The sequence below is a fragment of the Aethina tumida genome, chromosome 4 (assembly GCF_024364675.1).
Source record: "Aethina tumida isolate Nest 87 chromosome 4, icAetTumi1.1, whole genome shotgun sequence".
Classification (NCBI taxonomy): Eukaryota; Metazoa; Arthropoda; class Insecta; order Coleoptera; family Nitidulidae; genus Aethina; species Aethina tumida.
Window position 1 is genome coordinate 25,070,218 of NC_065438.1, and position 19,680 is coordinate 25,089,897.

A 19,680-nucleotide genomic window follows, 5' to 3' on the forward strand; every position below is an offset into this window, starting at 1 on the left:
TATTTCTTAACCAACTTTGAACAACTTTAGATGTTTGCTTCGTATCATTATCATGCATAAAAATTCATGAAATTGATAAATTATCGTTGGCAAATGGTTTCATTTCATCTTTTGTGATGTCTCTGTATACAAATTGGTCAGTTTACTAATAATTTTTTTTAATGATCCTTTAACATGCCAAAGAAAGGAACTCCAAACCAAAACTACCCTTGACTGTGTTTCAAAGTTTTTGTAATATATTTGGGATCCAAACTATTATTAAGAGAACGATGAAGATATTCTCATTTAGTTCTATTAAACATGGATTCATCACTTCAAAGTACCCTCCGCCAAAATTCTGAAGGATAATTAATACATTCTTTTAATTTAGATTAAAAAGAATCGTTCTTTTAATAAAATGATTATATTTTTTAATTTGTTGCTTTACATATGAGCATATATATGTTGTGTATTCCATGCGTAACAAAATTAAAATTAAATAATATTTATTCTTTTAATTAATTAAACAGGGTTGGTATTGCTGTAACAGATATACATGTAATTAAAAAATATTTTATTAACAACATTAAATTAACAACACTAATAACAATTAACATTTAAACAACTAAACCTATATAAATATTATAACAAAATTTGTAAATCTAATAATAACATCAAAATTTTTAAGCGTAATGATGAGAAAATTTCTACATTATAAAAATACATTTATTTTCTTGCACACGTATTGCTCTTCATCTTGAGTAATTGAGTTCTAATTGAGAAGATTATCGCAAATTACATTTTGTTCTTAATAGTTAATATATTTGCAAAACTTTTTATTAAAAATTATTGCCAGTATCGAGCAAAAGTTAAAAGTTTATCACAGACATACGATTAACATAAATTATAACAAAAGTATATAATTTTATTAACCAAATTAATTTTTCTGACGAAGTACATAAAATGATACTGTTAATTAAAATTAACTGTGTATTTTATACAATAATCATCTTGCTAAGGTTTGGCTTGTTTGTCAGAAAATTTTATTTTTATATACATTTATTAGCAAATTATTTTGAACCAATTTTGTGCGTGAGTATAAAATTGCATACATTAACTCATAAGTTCATCACAGTCACTTTGGGTACTCTTCTCAACTGAATTGCCCTTTTGTTGTGTAAAAATTCAACATTTATTATAAATAAATATATAATATTTATATAATTCTTTGTACGTCCTATCAATTTGGTGTTTATCAACTACACGGGGCGGTAGTATTGAAAAACACCATTTCAGAAAGTGTAGCAAGAATGGCACAAACAATATACACTAACAACAAAATGATTCCCGTCTTTTTAGACATGTGGAATTTGTTAAAATATAAAGTAGCGTATAAAATTATAGACACGGCTATAAGTGCTAGTATGGTGTATTGTATGGATCCCGATTCAATCTCCACGTATGCATCAGGGCCCGTTCCTTTAAGGATTGCCTTGAAAAACCAAGGGAATCCTAAAGATAGCAGGATATTCATGGTGTTGGCCCCCATTGAGTTTGAAACACCCATTGCACCTTCACCTAGAATTAAAAATTATATTAATGTGTATTTATTTATTATTAAACGATACAATTTATTCAAATTGTGGTTAAAAAATACAATTATAATAACTAAGATAATAATTTATAAATATTACATACATTAACTTTATAATAAATTTTAACGACTCCTCAATAACAGACATGTTCACATAACTTAATTGTGATAAAAATGTCAAAACATGATACTCTGAGGAAATTTGAAATTGAAATATACATACTATGTATATTCTAGAGACTACTTGACATATATTACACTTTTCAATTTCAAACAACTTCTCAGAAAATAGTTTTTAGCCTTTTTCTCCAAACTTTATGTGGACATGTCCATGAATAAAATTTATTTAAAAATGTTTCTCTAAATTTTAATATAAAATATTTTTTTTATACTTTATTCTATTCTATTATTACACTTATTAATTAAAATAATTTATTAAATTTAGAAAATTTTTGTAATATTTTAAATTAGAAATTAATTAATAATTTCAATTTTTTAACTTAATTATTTTTAAATTAATATACCTAAATTAAAATTTGTTCACATAGTACTAGTACACGTAGAATACAATTTTCCATTATTTCAATAGTCGCATTTTACATGAAAATGACTATGAATATATATTAAACATTTAGAGCCTTTATTTCAACTTAAATAAATGTTTATCTTAAAAGTGAAATTCAAAATTAATTAAATGAAAATAAACTATTCTACATATCTATAATAAAATTAAATAATATTTTATCAATTTAATATATTTTTACTAGACTTTTATTTAATAGACACCAGTTTTATATTGTCTTGCAATTATATTTAATGGAATAATTTTATATCAACATTTATTTTACTTAATCAAAACCATTATATACCCTCAAAGTTAAGACCCTTATTTGTTAATCGGGGAAATAAAAATATAAAATTCTTAAGTCAACGGCAGATAAAATTAGTTACAACAGATTTTAAAATTTTAATGATAATAATACAATATTAAAAAATATTAAATGTTATTGAAATATTATTTACATTTTAGTAATTATAAATTAGTGTATAAAATCTTCAAACATATATGTACCAAACTATTTGTTAAAAGTTTATAAGTAAAACAAAGAAAAATCTATACATTTAAATATTTTATTTATCATTTTATATCAGCACATTTTCACCAAAAGTTTAAGTTGCTGCGAAATTATTTTATTGTCAGAAATACGAACATTTATTTTATTTATATTAATATCTTTATTTATCCTCAGTCTAACCCAATTTGGAAAATAGTACCTTATGTGTAACTCGAAGAAATAAAAGTGATTAATGGATCGCACTGTATTTTTATAGGTGTTTATAAAATAATATGTCTAATTTATTTGGGTGGGAGAAACTACAAGAGATTTTCGTGTAGTCTTTGAAATTTTCACTTAAAACGTGCCAATTTGAACAATGTAATTTACTAAATGGGATTTCCTTTGAATGTGTTAATTGAATCGATTATTCCCACGGTCTATTTTCCGTTGGGCGATTCGTGTCATATATATCTGGGAATGATGTGTGATATGAGTGAGTTAAAGTTAATAATGCAGATAGAAATGTAACTTGATACAATAGTTTGTACATATTACAATTAAATTAATCTAGTGTGTCTCAAAATTATAATTATGAATATGAAAATAGTTTATTAATTTTTATAGTTTAAATAAAATTTTCATGAAAACTTAAATTAAAGACCCCTTTTTATTATTTATTAATAACAATAAATGAAGTAACCTGTAAAGAATGATATGAATGATATTTTCATTCATTATGATATTAGTATTAATACAATTTCCAATAGTTTTAACCTTTGTAACAATTAAAATTAGTTAGTGAAAGGAACTCTTCTAATTTGAATGTTGTTTATTCCACTTATTACTCTAAATTACACCAAAACGATACATGTGATTTTTTTCTCCCAAAAAATTAAATCATCTCGACAGAAGTATTGCATGTCATTAGTAAAGCAATTTAGAATGTCAAATACAAATTGTATAAAGAACAAAGAAACCGAAATGATATTGAACGAATAACAAGTTTCCCAGACAGCATGATATTTTAACCAGATTGATAATATAGAGATCAGAAACATATTATTTGATATGCTTTCACATGAAATATGCCAATAAGAGGCTGATAAAAAATTATATTGTTTTTATAAACTTCTATTGTAGTTTTTTCCAATTATAAAATTAAATTAAAATATTTTAATATGACATCACAACTTTCGTTTACAATTTTGTTAAACATCCGTAACAATAATTTCATTTTATTAATATTTTTGTACACTGATAAAAATATATCCAATATTTTAAAATTTTGAAGATAATAATAAACTATTAACTGTTATTGACATGTTTTATTTATATTTTAGTAAATCTAAATTTGTGTTGAAATCACCAAAAATATATGTAGTTGTTAAAATTTTATAAATGTTTATTAAATATTTAATATTAAATTTAATATTAAATAAAATAGAAAATTTTAAACATTAAAGTTAATATAAATTTAGTAAAATAATGTTTATTACATTTTTACTATTCTAGATTTATTTTGTCTTGTAATTATATTTAATGGATTAATTTCATGTCAACACGTGTTTATCAAGAGTTTAAGATGCTGTGAAATTATTTTACCAAAATTACGAACATGTACTTTATTAAAGCAATACCCTTATTTACCCTCAGCATTAACCCACTTCGGAAAATAGTACCTCATTTCTTACTCCGAAAAAGAAATTGCGTATAATTCTTATGTCAACGGCCGAAACGCATTTCACCCACGCTGATTAATGATCCACACTGTATTTTTATAGGTTTTTATAAAATAACACGTCCAGTATATTTTGACGAGAAAGGGACTACAAGGGATTTTCGTGTAGACTTTGAGATTTTCAATTAAAATGTGTCAAATTGGACAATGGAATTTAGTAAATGGGATTTCCCTTGAATATGTTAATTGAATCGGTCTATTTTCCGTTGGGCGATTAGTGCCACATGTATTTGTGTATGATATGAGTGAGGTAAAGCACATCCAAATTTTACTCAATTAAACGTGTGCATATTATAATTAAATTAATCTCCTGTATCTTAAAATTGAAATCTGCAAATCGAGAATAATATTTTGAATTATTATAAATATTTATTATTAATACAATTTCCAATAATTTTAATTTCTGTGATTATTAAAATAAATTACTGAATGGTATTTTACATTCGGAATTGTTCTTCTAATGACACGCAATACATGTGTCGAGATGATTTAATTTATTGGGAAAAAATCACTTGTATCGTTTTGATGTAATTTAATCTGATGGAAGTAGAATGAATTCTAATTTGAATGGTATTCATTCTACTTCCATCAGATTAAATTACATCAAAACGATACAAGTGATTTTTTCCCAATATATTAAATCATCACGACACATGTATTGCATGTCATTAGAAGAACAATTCCGAATGTAAAATACAAATTGTATAAAGAACAAAAAAACTGTAATGATATTGTGTGAATAACAAGTTTCCAAGGCAGCATGATACTGAACCACATTGATGAAATAGAGAATAAGAAAATATTATTTGAAATGTTTCCACAGGAAAAATTCCAAAAAGAGGCTAATAGAAAATTTACGTTGTCTAACATAAACTCTCTATTATAGTATTTTTTTCAATTATAAATTAAAATTAAAATGTTTTAACAGGACTTCACAATTTTGTTAAAAGTCCGTGTAAAAATAATTTCATTTTATTAATATTTTTATAAGGTTTTACATATTTACAAATATTCATAATATATTTAAAAATTTCAATCATAAAAAATAAAAAAAAAATTGCTGTTATAGAAATGTTTTATTTACGTTTAGTAAATCTAAATTAAAATGAATGGAAAATCAATAAAAAAGTATGTATATTCAGTAAATCAATTTTTATTAAGTTTATTATATTTTTACTGTACGCAATTTTTTTGCCTTGTAATTATATTTGATGGATTCATTCTATATCAACACGTGTTTATCAAGAGTTTAAGTTGCTGTGAAATTATTTTATTGCTAAAAAAGCGAACATTTATTTTATTAAATCAATATCCTTATTTACCCTCAGCGTTAACCCACTTCGGAAAATAGTACCTCATTTGTTATTCCGAAAAAGAAAAGCGTAAAATTCTTATGTCAACGGCCGAAACGAATTTCGCCCACGCTGATTAATGATCCACACTGTATTTTTATAGGTTTTTATAAAATAACATGTCCAGTTTATTCTGACGAGAGTGGGACTACAAGGGATTCTCGTGGGGACTTTGAAATTTTCACTTAAAATGTGCCAATTGGTACAATGGAATTTAGTAAATGGGATTTCCTTTGAATGTGTTAATTGAATCGATTATTCTCACGGTCTATTTTCCGTTAGGCGATTCGTGTCATATATATTTGTGAATGGTGTGTGATATGAGTGAGTTAAAGTTAATAATGCACATACAAATTTAACTTAATAAAACATTGTGTACGTGTTACAATTAAATTAATCTTCTGTATCTTAAAATTGTAATTATAATTATGAAAATAGTTTGTTGATTTGTCTTATGGTATAATATTAAAACGATTTTTATATTTCAAATAAAATTTTGACAAAAAATTCAATTTAAAAATCCACTTTTATAATTATTAATTAATAACAATAAATGAAGTAACCTATAAATCGAGGATAATATTTTGATTCATTATTATATATATATTATTAATACAATATCCAATAGTTTTAACCTATGTGGTAATTAAAATTAATTACATTAAGTAAGTATTGAATGTCATTAGTAGAACAGTTTCGAATGTGAAATACATATTGTATAAAGAACAAAGATGCAGCAATGATATTAAGTTAATAACAAGTTTCCAAGGCAGCTTCATATTCAACCACATTGATAATATAGAGAAGAGGAAAATGTTATTTGAAATGCTTTCACAGGAAAATTTCCAATAAGGGTCTGGTTGAAAACTTATATTGTATAACAATAAGCTCCTATTGTAGCTTTTTTCAATTATAAATCAGTTTAAAATGTTTTAATAGGACAATTTTCGGTTACAATTTTGTTAAGCGTCCGTAACAATAATTTTATTTTATTAATATATTTTTTACACTGATACAATATAACCAATATTTTAAACTTTTAATAATTAAGAATAACATAAAAATATTAACTCTAATTGAAATTATTTCATCGAAGAATTTATCAAAAATTTATGTACCAAAATATTTGTTTAAATTTTATAAATAGAAAATATTAAAATGAGTATAAATTTAGTAAAAAATGTTTGTACGTCCAGTAAATTAATTTTTATTAATTTTATTACATTTCTACTAGACTAGATTTATTTTTAATTTTATTATTTAGGGGAATCATTTTATATCAACACGGGTTTATCAAGAATTTAAGTTGCTGTGAAGTTATTTTATTTTCAGAAGTACGAACATTTATTTCATTTAATCAATACCTTTATTTACCCTCAGCATTAACCCACTTCGGAAAATGGTACCTTATTTGTAACACTAAGAAATAAAAGCGTAAAATTCTTATGTCAACGGCCGAAACGAATTTCGCCCACGCTGATTAATGGTTCGCACTGTATTTTTATAGGTTTTTATAAAATAACATGTCCAGTTTATTTGAACGGGAAAAACTACAAGACATTTTTGTAGATTTTGAGATTTTCACTTAAAATCTGTCAATTTTACAATGGACAATGGAATTTGGTAAATGGAATTTCCTTTGAATGTGTTAATTGAATCGATTATTTTCACGGTCTATTTTCCCTTGTTCGATTAGTGCCTCATTTGTGTATTTGTGTATTTGTGAATCATGTGTAATATGAGTTAGTTAAAGTTAATAATTCTGATACAAATTTAACTTAATAAAACGATGTAAGTATATTTTAATTAAAAAATGAAAAAAAAAAATAAAGTATGCTTTGCCATTTTGATAGTAAATAAAATAAAATAAAATTTTTCAATTCAAAATATAAATATGAAAATGGTTTATTAATTTTTCTTATGGTATAAGACGGAACAATTTTTATATTTTAAATAAAATGTTCTTGGAAACTAATTAATTAAAAATCCACTTTTATAATTATTTATTGATTATAATAATATTTATTGTTAATACAATATTTAATATTTTTAACCTCTGTGTTAAAAATTTTAATTAAGAGCATTCTTCTAATTTGAATGGTATATATTCCTCTTGTCGAATTAAATTGCATCAAAACGATACAAGCGATTCTTATTCTCAATAAATTAAATAATCTCAATACAATTTTTTCAAGTCAATTTCGAATGTGAAACATAAATTTTATAAAGAACAAAGAGAACAGAAATGATATTCAGTGAATAAAAAATTTCCGTAGCGGAATGACATTTTAACCACGTTGATAAAATAGAGAAGAAGAAAATGTTATTTGATATAGTATAACAGTAAAAATTCCAAGAAGAGGCTGATGGAAAATTTATATTGTCTAATAATAAATTCTTATTGTAGTATTTTTCAATGATAAATTAATTTAAACTTTACTAATAGGTCTTCTCAATTTTCGTTGTCAGTTTATTTCATTTTATTGATGTTTTTGTAAGGTTTTACATTTATAAAAATTTTCCAATATGCAATATTTTAAATTTTAATGATAAAAAATAACAAATAAATTTTAAAAATATTATGTTTTATTTACATTTTAGTAAATCTGAATATGTTGAAACATTACAATTAAAATTTTGTCATTTTAAATACTAAAAGTTGTTAATATTTTATAAATATATATTAAGAAAATCCATATACTTTTGAATGTAAAGAATAATATAAATTCAGAACAAAGTTTATGTAGTCCAATAAATTCATTTTAATTAATTTTTAATTTTATTTTGTCTTATATTATATATTTAATCATCATCATTTAATCATCTCATTTTATATCAACACGTGTTTATCACCTGTAGAATTACGTTATTGCCCGAAATAGGAACATTTACTTTAATCAATACTCTTATTAACCCTCAGCGTAAACCCACTTCAGAAAATAGTACCTCATTTGTTACTCCCAGAAAGAAAAGCATAAAATTCGTGTGTCGAACTGGAATTTCGCCCACGCTGATTAATGGTCTACACTGTATTTTTATAGGTTTTTACAAAATAACATGTCCAGTTTATTTGGGTGACTGAAACTACAAGGAATTTTCGTGTAGATTTTTAAATTTCCACTTAAAATGTGCAAATTTGGACAACGGAATTTTCTTTGAATGTACTAATTAAATCGATTATTCTAGTGGTCTATTTTCCGTTGGGTGATTCGTTCCATATATATTTGTGAATTGTGAGTGACATGAATGAGTTAAAGTTAATAACGCAGACACAAATTTGATTTTATAAAACAATTGTTTTTCTAATTAAAATTTTAAAACAATATAGTTGGAATATATCAATCATCTATCATCATATCAAGTATTGAATCTCCTGTATTTTAAAATTTTTTAATTATAAATATAAATACGAAAATAGATCTTTAATTTGGCTCGTATTGTAATACTGAAACAATGTTAATATCTTGAATAAAATTTTTGATGAGAACTTTTATATAATATTTATATATAAATGAAAAGTGAAATGGTTTGTAAATGAGGAATGATTCATTCATAAAGGTATTTATTTTTAATAGAATTAAAATATTTTAAGCTATAATTAAATAAAATTAATTACAGATTTTTTGATTTTCCATTTGATAAATTAAATTATGATTTTTCTCTCAAAAAAAAAAAAAATAAAATAAATAATTTCGATACTAGTATTGAATATCATTAGTAAAAACAATTTCGAATGTGAAATGTAAATTTTATAAATAAATGTACAATTTTATTTTTTAACCATATTGTAAAGTAGAAAACAGAAAAATGTTATTTCAAATGTTTTAATAAAAAAATTACAATATTGGGGTCAATTATATTTTTCTTTTTATAAATTAATTTTATTAATAGACTCAAATTTTATTGACAATATATATTTAATAAAAAATATTATTATCATTATCAAATATTAATATTTAATAAAATAATAAATATATTTAAAAAATATTAATTGTAAATTGTATTTTATTTACTTTTTAGTAAACCTATCAAATCAAATCTTCAAAATTTTATGTAATTTTAAATACCAAATTATTTTTAGTTTAGTTTTATAAACATAAAAGAAGGATTTTCATGCACTGTTAATTGTTAAAACTAATATAAAGTCAATAGAAAATTTATGTTTGTCATATAAATTTTATTCTTTAATCTGATAAAACACTTACCTCGTCTAGACATAATCACAATAGAAATAGATTCTGGTAGGCAACCACCTGCTGCTAAAAATGTAAGTCCCAAAACTGCATCTGGTATATTAAATACACGCCCTAAACAAAAAAATTACAAAATTAGCAACTCATTTAAACTATGTAATAAATAAGGATGTAAATTTCTTTACTAGTATAACTCTGGATACATTTTTTCCTTTATTCATATATACTTGATGTCAAAATAAGAGGGTAAATATAAAATAAAAATATCTTAGGAAATCAGTACTTGAAAATTTGAAAGTATATATACAATGATTTTTCTTTTCAAATCAACCAAACATTGTAATTTAATATAAATTTTACTATATAATTACGTTAAATGATATATATCATTTATTCGACAGCTTCGTATTGTTTCCAACAGTCTATATAATATATTTACAACAGATTATATATAATTTAATTTATTTAAATTGACATAAAATTAAATTTTAAGAAACCACGTCCCTATAGAAATCAATCAAGGACAATGTATAAAGAGCTTCACATTTTATCACGGACTAAGATCTAAATCAATATTTTAGAAGTTTATAAGTACGTAACGGAGAAAGAACTAAGCCGATAAATTATCGCAACAGCTTACAATGAATTATTCCTTTATGTAATTACCGTATTTTACCTTTCGTTCATTTGTTCTCGACTAATTAATTTATCACACAAAAAATTAGTCGATAATTTAAACTCACCAATTAATGTTATCATCCAAGATACCAGGTACGAGTTTGCTCCGATACAAATGATGCACAGAATGAATGTGATTGGAAAAAGTCTCGGATGTTTTTCAGGGTCTGGCATGATGGAGCCCAGTAAAAACTTAATTGGCCACACGTAGTAGAAGAATATTTTCTTTAAAATCGAACCCTCAGGCAAGTCAAACAGTCCAGAACCTAATTGAATATAAATCATTAATATGAATAATATATTTATTAAGGACATGTAATTACTTTCTTCCTTTTCAACTTCAACTTTCTTGGGTTCCTCGCTCATTTCGGTGCTTATTCTAATTTCTTCGTTGTATCTGTGTGAGATTACTGATATTTTTATTGGTTCGTCTCTGGGCCACTTTGTTGTGTAGTTTTCTACTGAGTAAGCTTTATCTTCTCCTTTTACTTTGTTTTTAAAAAATTCTGTTATCCTATTGTTGTTGAATAATACAACGCAGTACATGAAGTAGAGAATAAACAGGGTCAGACCTTCATACCAGTCCACTCTGTTGTTCCACGTTATTGATACCAAGAGTGTGACCGATAAAATGTATATGATAACATCTCTAGTTAAAGGCCATCCGTCTATTTTGATGGGCTATAAATAATTAAAATTAAATGAATTACAAAGAAAATAAGGAAGCGAACTTAAGTTGAACCAACATTTGTATAAATTCTATCGTAGACGCGAAAACAAATTTAGAAAATAAAACTTTTATTTATTGACTTATTTCGTTGACATGACCAGAAAAATATTAACACGCTTCATATAATTCAATTGTATTTTGTTTGTTTTCACAATATCGTTGGCTTTATATAATTGAAAATACAAACGAATAATATAATTTTGTTGTCGTTAGAATTCACAGTTGTATAATTCGATATAAAATTGTTGAAAACAATTAAAAAATTCACAAAAGCACAAAGCGATAAATGTTTTATTATAAATATTATGGAATGGGTCACTTTGTGTTATTATTAAATATTTTAATGTATTTTTCATTAAATTAAATATTTTCAGCTGATATTCATTTTAATTTGAACGCATTTAAAAATAAAATTTCAAAATTGTTAAATCAGACAAAATAAAAAAAATAATGTGTATATGACTATAATATTTAGATAAATTTACTCGATTTATGTTTTATCAAACAATAAATTGTAAATCATAAACATTTACAGACTAGTTTTACTAGTAAACATTTGTTATGAAATAACCAACATGTTTTATTACATTTTTAACTGTATATTTATAAAGCATCGATGTTATTCATTATGTGCCACGATTAAAAGATTTTACTCACTTTAGAAGCTGCAAGTCCTCCCAGTGCAGCGACACCTAATGTGTTAAACATCGATGATCCTACAATGGTGCCAATACCCAAATCAGATTGGGTTACAAAGGTACTGATAACGTTTGTAAAGAGTTCGGGGCAAGATGTTGCTGTCGACATAAATGTTGCGGCGGCCACATCCTGAAAGCAAAGAAAGATTGATTTATTTAAGGGTTTCTTGAAGCTTTCTATTGTAATCTTTATCACACACCGAATAAATTTTCGAGAAGGAATATTAATCACGGAAAGCTTTACTTACTGTAAATTTCAATTTTTTAAATTCATATGATCAATTATTATATTACTTTAATTATAGATTTTTAAAAATTTATTATTTTGTTGTTAAAAAATGATAAATCACGAATGTAAGATTTTGGAAATACTGCCAAAAAGCTCAAAAAGAGACTTTTATTTTAGCATACTTTTCCTGCATCACATATCAAATCAACTTTCATTCAAGAATATTAATTACAGAGAAGTTTTACTTATGTACCTTTTTAAATACAGATTGACAATTTTTACTATTTACAGGTCCTGAATTTTTATATTCAAAATTGTCTTTATTTTTATAATTTCATTGTTAAAGTAATGTCAAAAAACGATTAGTTATATAATTTTGGAAATATCGATTACCAGAAAAGTACCAGAAAATGTGTATTACAGATTATATAAATTTTCATCAAAGAACATTAATTACAGAAAAGCTTTACTTACCTATATTTAAATTCTTTTGAAATACACATTAACAATTTTTAATTTTTTAAAGTACTGAATTTTAATATTCAAAATTCTCTTTTTTATATAATTCATTGTTAAAAAATTGTTAAAAATGACTATGAAATTTTAGAAATAGTATTCATGTATAAATTCACAAATAAGAGCTTCTTTTTTCGTTTTTCAGTGTATATATTGAGAAACGAAAAAAGTTTTTATTTGTGAAAAGCTTGAAATTTCTTATTATTATCTGTACCATTAAATAAATTTTCATCAAAGAACATTAGATATAAAAAAGCTTTATTTACTTTTATTTTATTTTTAAAGTATATTGACAATTTCTATATTTTTTCAGATATTGATCTTTCATATCCACAATTTTCTTTGATTGTATAATGTCGTTGTTAAAAAAATGTAGAAAGAGCTCTCTCGAATTTTGGAAATGCTGATTATCAAAGTTGCCAAAATACAAAGGCAATACATTTATTTTAGAATACTTTTAAATTTCTTACTATTATCTATATCACAGGTCAAATAAACTTTCATAAAAGAACATTAATTAGAGAAAAGCTTTACTTATACATATATATTATACAGATTCATAATTTTTAAATTTTTTCAGGTACTGATATTTCAAATTCAAAATTTTCCTTGTTTATATAATTTGGAAGGTTAAAAGAAATGAATGAAAAAAGACTATAAAATTTTGGAAATATTGATTACTAAAATTATCAAAAAAAAGAAAGAGACTTTTATTTTTGACTACCTTGAAATTTTTTACTTTACTCTATATGATAAATCAAATAAATTTTCACGAAAAATCATTGAATACAGAAAAGCTTATGTATAATTAAATTCTTTACATATTGAAAAATTTTTATATTTTTTCTACTACTTATCTCCCATATTCAAAATTCTCTGTTTCTATAATTCTGTAGTTAAAAAAAATGATAAAAAGTTGCTATCAAATTTTAGAAATACTAATTATTAAAGTTATCAAAAAAGGAAGAAAGATGCTTTCATTTTGTCATATTATAATTTTTTATTAATTTATATTATTAATTATATTATTTCTTCAGGTATAAATTTTCCATATTAAAAAAACATGTTGAAATAAAAATTATCAAAGCAGCAAAAAAAAAACGAAAAAAATGACTTAAATTTGATTGAAATTTTTTGTTTCAAAGATAAAATAAATTTGAAAAAATTTATGTATTTGCAAATTACATTTGTGACATATAAATTAAGAATGAAACAAAAAATGTTACCTACTCATAAATCTTACTTTGGATAAATTGAGCTCCTCGCAAATCAACTCCACACACGGTATGAAGTAGTTCTCACAGATGATGGCCAGAAAGGTAAAACAATAGATACCTATTAGAAAGAAAAGGATAAAACCACCATCTCGTTGGACGTCGTCGGAAAAGAAATAAGGAAAATCGTCCGATGAACCGGTGCATTCCGAAATGTTTTGGGTCTTGGCGTTCGGTCTCGCAAACGGAATGAATCTCCTGTGTCTAATATTCTCTTGTATTGGCAAAGGAGTTTTTGTCACAGCCGTTTGATTCACCAACGTGCTATTGTTTCCCGGATTTATACTTGGATCTAAATAAACAAATGTGACATCAGTTAATGGTTCTACTTAATTATAAACATGGTAAAGGCGAATCTAATGTACAAGAAGTTAAAGGAATGTAACTTATTAATTGGTTTAAGTTTGCAACTTTTGTTAATCAACCAGTTTAATGTTTCGCCTTCAGAAATTGCTTTACATTCTGTAAAGTTTTAAGCACAGATGCAAATTTATGCAACGTTTAAGCAGAAATTTTATGTGATGCTATTACACTGTATAATCTTGAATAACTGCCATTATGCCCACTTTTAATTTACATACAAATTAGGTTTAAATTGTTCATATTTTATATAAAACTTTGTTTTGTTCTCATTTTAATGTGAAACTAATCCTAATACTAATTTAATTTCATTGCAAGAAGGAAAGGAAACTAATATAAATTCTTTTTAATTTATTATTTCGTTATCTATTTCTACTGTAAAATTAAAGTATTAGATCTAAATCATTAAATAAACGAATTTTAATGTATTGTACTCTTAATTTAAATTTTAGAAAACGATGAACATGAATATTTTAATAAAAAGGTAATATTAAGTCTATAATTAAATTACAATTTGGAAGCCACGATTTTTAATAAACAGCCTGCGACTGAAATATTGGTTCGTTTATAATAAAAATGTAATGAATATTAAATAAGCTCTTCAACAAATATTTAATTTAAATAACTCATGCATTTTTCATGCACTCAAGTGATTTTCTATGTTTTCGATTGCTTTAGTGTTGTACGTTGTTTTCCAGAAAGTCACTCGTTTATCAAGACAACTGTATGTCGTATTTATAATAGGTTGACTTCAATCACCTTAAATCGGATGTGGAAAATAGGTTATATAGGACAAATAAAGTCATTACAAATGTAACGAAATACATTTATGTAAATCATTTAGAGCGCTTAACTTTAAACATAATTATTTATTTCATTATCAAAATATAATTTACTAAGGATTCATCCTCGTGTCCCATTTTTTGTAAATGGCTAAGTACTTGAAGGTTGTGCATTTACTTAATAATAAAACTACAATTTACCAAAGTTCATTCATCCTCAAACCTTTTCAATAATTCACAGCAAGAGAAAATAGTTGGTAGGTCAAGAAATTTATAAATAATTCGTAGGATATGATTTCTTAATAGAACAAATTTTGATCCATCAATAGATGTAAAATATTCATACGAATTCCATGGAACTAAATAAAATTCGTAATAATTAATTCAATATCGAAACTTTTTTGAATATCTGGTTTAATTGTGATAAACGTATATGAAAACATTTAGAGTTTGGAGTGCATCTATAAGTAATACATTGTTTTTAGTCATGATCTAAATATTTTAAAGTGTCCGCTCTTGATAAAAGAAAAATTCCAATTAAAAAGGCCATCCACGATTATTTTCATTTATATACTTACGATTATTTGGTTCTGAATTATTTAGAAAAATGATCGAAAAATATTTCGGAACAATAAAAAAAATTGACACTACTCAATGAAATTGGAACTCGAACGAGTTTTTTACCCAATAACCGTATTTTGTTGCTTGGTGGCCAATATCATGAAATTACCCACTTCCAAAGCTATTGGAAAAAATCCTTTTTAAAGCTCATTTCACGACTGGACAATATGTAATTTTATGCGGATTTGCATTTTTATTCGATCAATGGAAAAATGATCCATCTACAATCTGTAATAAAAATGCAATAAAACAGTGAATACAGTTTTTTAAATAATTTTTGATTGGATTAATTATAAGAAGAACTATTAGAATAATTAAATTTAAAGATTTTCATCCTAAATTAAACTTATGTTGTATTTATGTTATCTTGTATTCGAATTTATTATTAAGAAAAATATGTCAAACAAAAATTTAATGTAGGTTTTTGATTTCCAGAATTAAAAATTAACAGTAAATATTTTATTAATTGTCATATTTTGATTGCCAGTTATAAAAGGATTAAGACATTTATTATTTTATTGGACTAATTTAGATACAATAAAAATGGTTAAACAATTTTTAAGTAAATAACGGATATTTGATTCGATTAAAATCTACTGAGATCACTTATGATTTTATCAAACTTATAAGGAACTGAAGGCGATTTCCTAATTTATATTGCTGATTATTGTGATATTATTTTAATCATTATTAGGCAACTAGGACTAATTGTTTTATTTGGTAACTCAATTCATTATCGATTACTCATAAAACAAGTAAAAAAATGACATATTTGATATGAATTTACTGAAAAAAATACAAATTTCACAACAATTCTAATTCTATTTATAATGATGTATGCATAAATGTACAGTATTATTTGTGGCTATAAAAAAATTCTTCCCTTATCACTTTCAAATACGGTACAAATTTCATGTAATAGGTAAGTGCCAGATAAGACAATTATCGTCTAATTTATATAGTCGTACACAAAGGTATTATTTTTGCAATTTTAAAAAGTAAAATTGTTCTAGCTCATTAATAGTATTATATACGTGCATTATATTAAGATAATTTTCCTCCTTGAATAATGTTAATATTATGGAGCCATCAGTATTCACCTCGTGATATTGTTTACAGGATTTTCGTACTTCCCAGTGGAATTCCGGGTACGTCGAGTTTTCCGTGACAATGAAATCGTTAACATCATTAACACATATTTAAGCAATTAATGATGGTGTCAGTTTTGTATTATCATATTGATATCTGTTGTTTTTTTCTCACCTTACAATCTTTATCTTTAGTTCTTTTATACATGACTGTAATATATAAATCAAATAATGAAACTCGTGCTCATGTTAGTACCTTTTTTTAGTATATTAGATGTAATCTTTTCAAATTAAATAAACTCCGTTATCTGTACATGCCACTTTTAGATTTATTGTCTACGTATGCATGTATTAAGATTTGTCCGGCAACTGATTTGGCATGTAGAGTAATCATGATTCATATCAGTTTAATAAAAGCTATTGATTTCCGTGCAAATTGTTATAATTAAAATATTGATCATCATATCAAGGTAAAATAATCATTATAAAAAAGTTTACTAGAATTGTCTTTTTTTATAAATGAAAGAACTAAAATTAATTTAATATAATTTTTTTTAATCCAATATAAAATGAGGAGAAATCATCACTTTTCTCTGTATCACTGAATCCTTTATTCTTTCTAATTCTTCTCGTCAAAATGAATGGATATAACAAAAATTAATGTTTTTTTTTTTGTAAATTTAGTATAAATTTTACATAAATATTTAGGAATTCGTCGTATCGTTACATCCCTCATCCTCTTTAATCTTTCTAAACAAAATGTTTAAGTTAACTGAATGAATAATGGAATGAAAATGTTTAGAAAACATCAACTCACCACTTTCGAGTAACTCCACTGGCACGGACACACACACAATAAATACTGCAATAAATACACGATTCATTCTGTCTTAAAACCACTTAAATATTTACCAAACACTTAATAATTAATAAACTAAAACTATCGATTGTCCAGTTGTCTTTAATGGTTGAATGGCTTCATGGTTGATCTGGAAAAAATACAGATGTCATTATGGGGTATTATTCTATTACCAATCAATTTGCGAAGCCCATCAATTGACGAGGATCAATACACATAACATGTAATAACACGTGTATATCTGTACTTTATCATTTCGTATGGATAATAGGAAAAACTTTGAATTACTTGGAAATATGATAAATTTTTACCAAGCATATAATTTATAAGTGTGTAAAAATTAGAGTTTTTTAACTATTTAATTGATATGATTAAATTGGATGGAAGTACCAGCTAGGGCGAAACATACGCAAAATATTCTTTTGAATAATTATCTCAATTTATATTTTACACCTTTATTCAGGTTATGAAAGTAAAACAGAAATAGCCAGCAACGTATACTGAGTTGATTTCCATATTTTTTATAAGCAAATAATGTTATCCTGAAATGCTTCCTGAAATTTCAAGACTTTCACCTGATATAAATTAAATTTTATTTCTCACCATCTTCATAATTTTAAAATAATGTGCTCCAGCTGCAGCAAAGTTCCAGAATTAACTTTTATTATTCAAACAAATGGCTGACTCTTACTGTATAATATAATTAATAAAATTAAGTTATTACTTCAATAGATTTGCGATTGTCAATCTTTCAATTTAATCAGTTTGAAATCGAAATTTATCTACTCAAGTTTTTTAACAACAACGTAATTATTGATTATTTATTTGGGTCTAATGAATAAGAACAATAATTGCAAGCAATGGGTTTACTTCAAGGACCAATTTAATCGTATCAGCAAACAGTTTAATTTCCTCAACCACATACGTATGTAGTTTTAAGAAACCCATCAATTCAATAGGCAAAGATTATCAAATTTAATGTCGAACTTGTGGTTACAAACTATTAAAATTGTGGCTTCAAATACATAATTCATAAAAAACCAACCGTATGATGTTTTCTTGAAAATTACGTTAAATTAAACAAGATTATTGAGAATAATGTTAAATAAAAATTTTAAATATTTAGTTAATTCAAAAAGATTTTAAGAAATTATAATTAGACTAATTTCACGTTTCTTTCAATCTTAGTAAAGTTTTAAATAGAGATAATCATTTTAAAACTCAACTAGTTTTATTTACGAAAATTTCATTATAAACAAAATTAATCTTATTATTTATTTATGAAGATTAAATTAATTAATTTGCCGTAAATATTTTCACATTTAATTAAAAAATAAATGTTTATGCCACTATTTAACTTAGTATTTAAAAAATTATAAATGCCGTAAAACGATATGCAAATAACTTGGAACTTGCGCCGCATTGTAAAATATGATTACCATATTGATTACCGTCTATTATTAGAGACGATACATTTAATAAAATCCCACAGAAAGGATTAATTTTAATAAAATCCTTGGAGATGTGGCCAAGTACCCAGATAAAAACACATTATCTCGTTGCCACCGATATTAATTAATCTAGTAACGGCATATTTGGTCACACTAAATAATAAAAAATCACTTACTTGTTTTAATGAAATAGTTAAGTTCACGAAAAATCACACTAACCAGTCCACACCGTGAGGAAACAGCGCGCTACTTTTAAAAGTGCAAATTAACTGAATACGAAACCACACTGACAATTGATATCATTAGTGATAACTCCTCTCCCCACCCAAAATGATTTACAAGATCAGTGTTTGTGATAAGTAAGGTAAGACAATTGATTTTTCCAGTCTGACATTCATCAGAATCTGGGAGATCGCACATAAATATTTACAATGGCGTCGAGTGTGGCAAAATGAATAATGTGTCACGGTTGCAAATTTT

At 24.7% G+C, this 19,680-nt stretch overlaps 1 protein-coding gene across 1 annotated transcript; it reads right to left on the bottom strand.

The window, feature by feature from the left end:
- Window positions 1-543: 543 nt before the first annotated feature.
- Window positions 544-19,470, bottom strand: LOC109605056 (sodium/potassium/calcium exchanger 3-like). Its single transcript, XM_049966428.1, has 8 exons — window positions 19,377-19,470; window positions 17,708-17,879; window positions 14,009-14,331; window positions 11,980-12,150; window positions 10,916-11,273; window positions 10,658-10,858; window positions 9,927-10,028; window positions 544-1,557 (listed from the first exon to the last, which is right to left on the bottom strand). The coding sequence occupies exons 2-8, from the start codon at window positions 17,772-17,774 to the stop codon at window positions 1,235-1,237; spliced, it is 1,545 nt and encodes a 514-aa protein (XP_049822385.1). The 5' UTR covers window positions 17,775-17,879; window positions 19,377-19,470; the 3' UTR covers window positions 544-1,234.
- Between the last annotated feature and the right edge of the window lie 210 nt (window positions 19,471-19,680).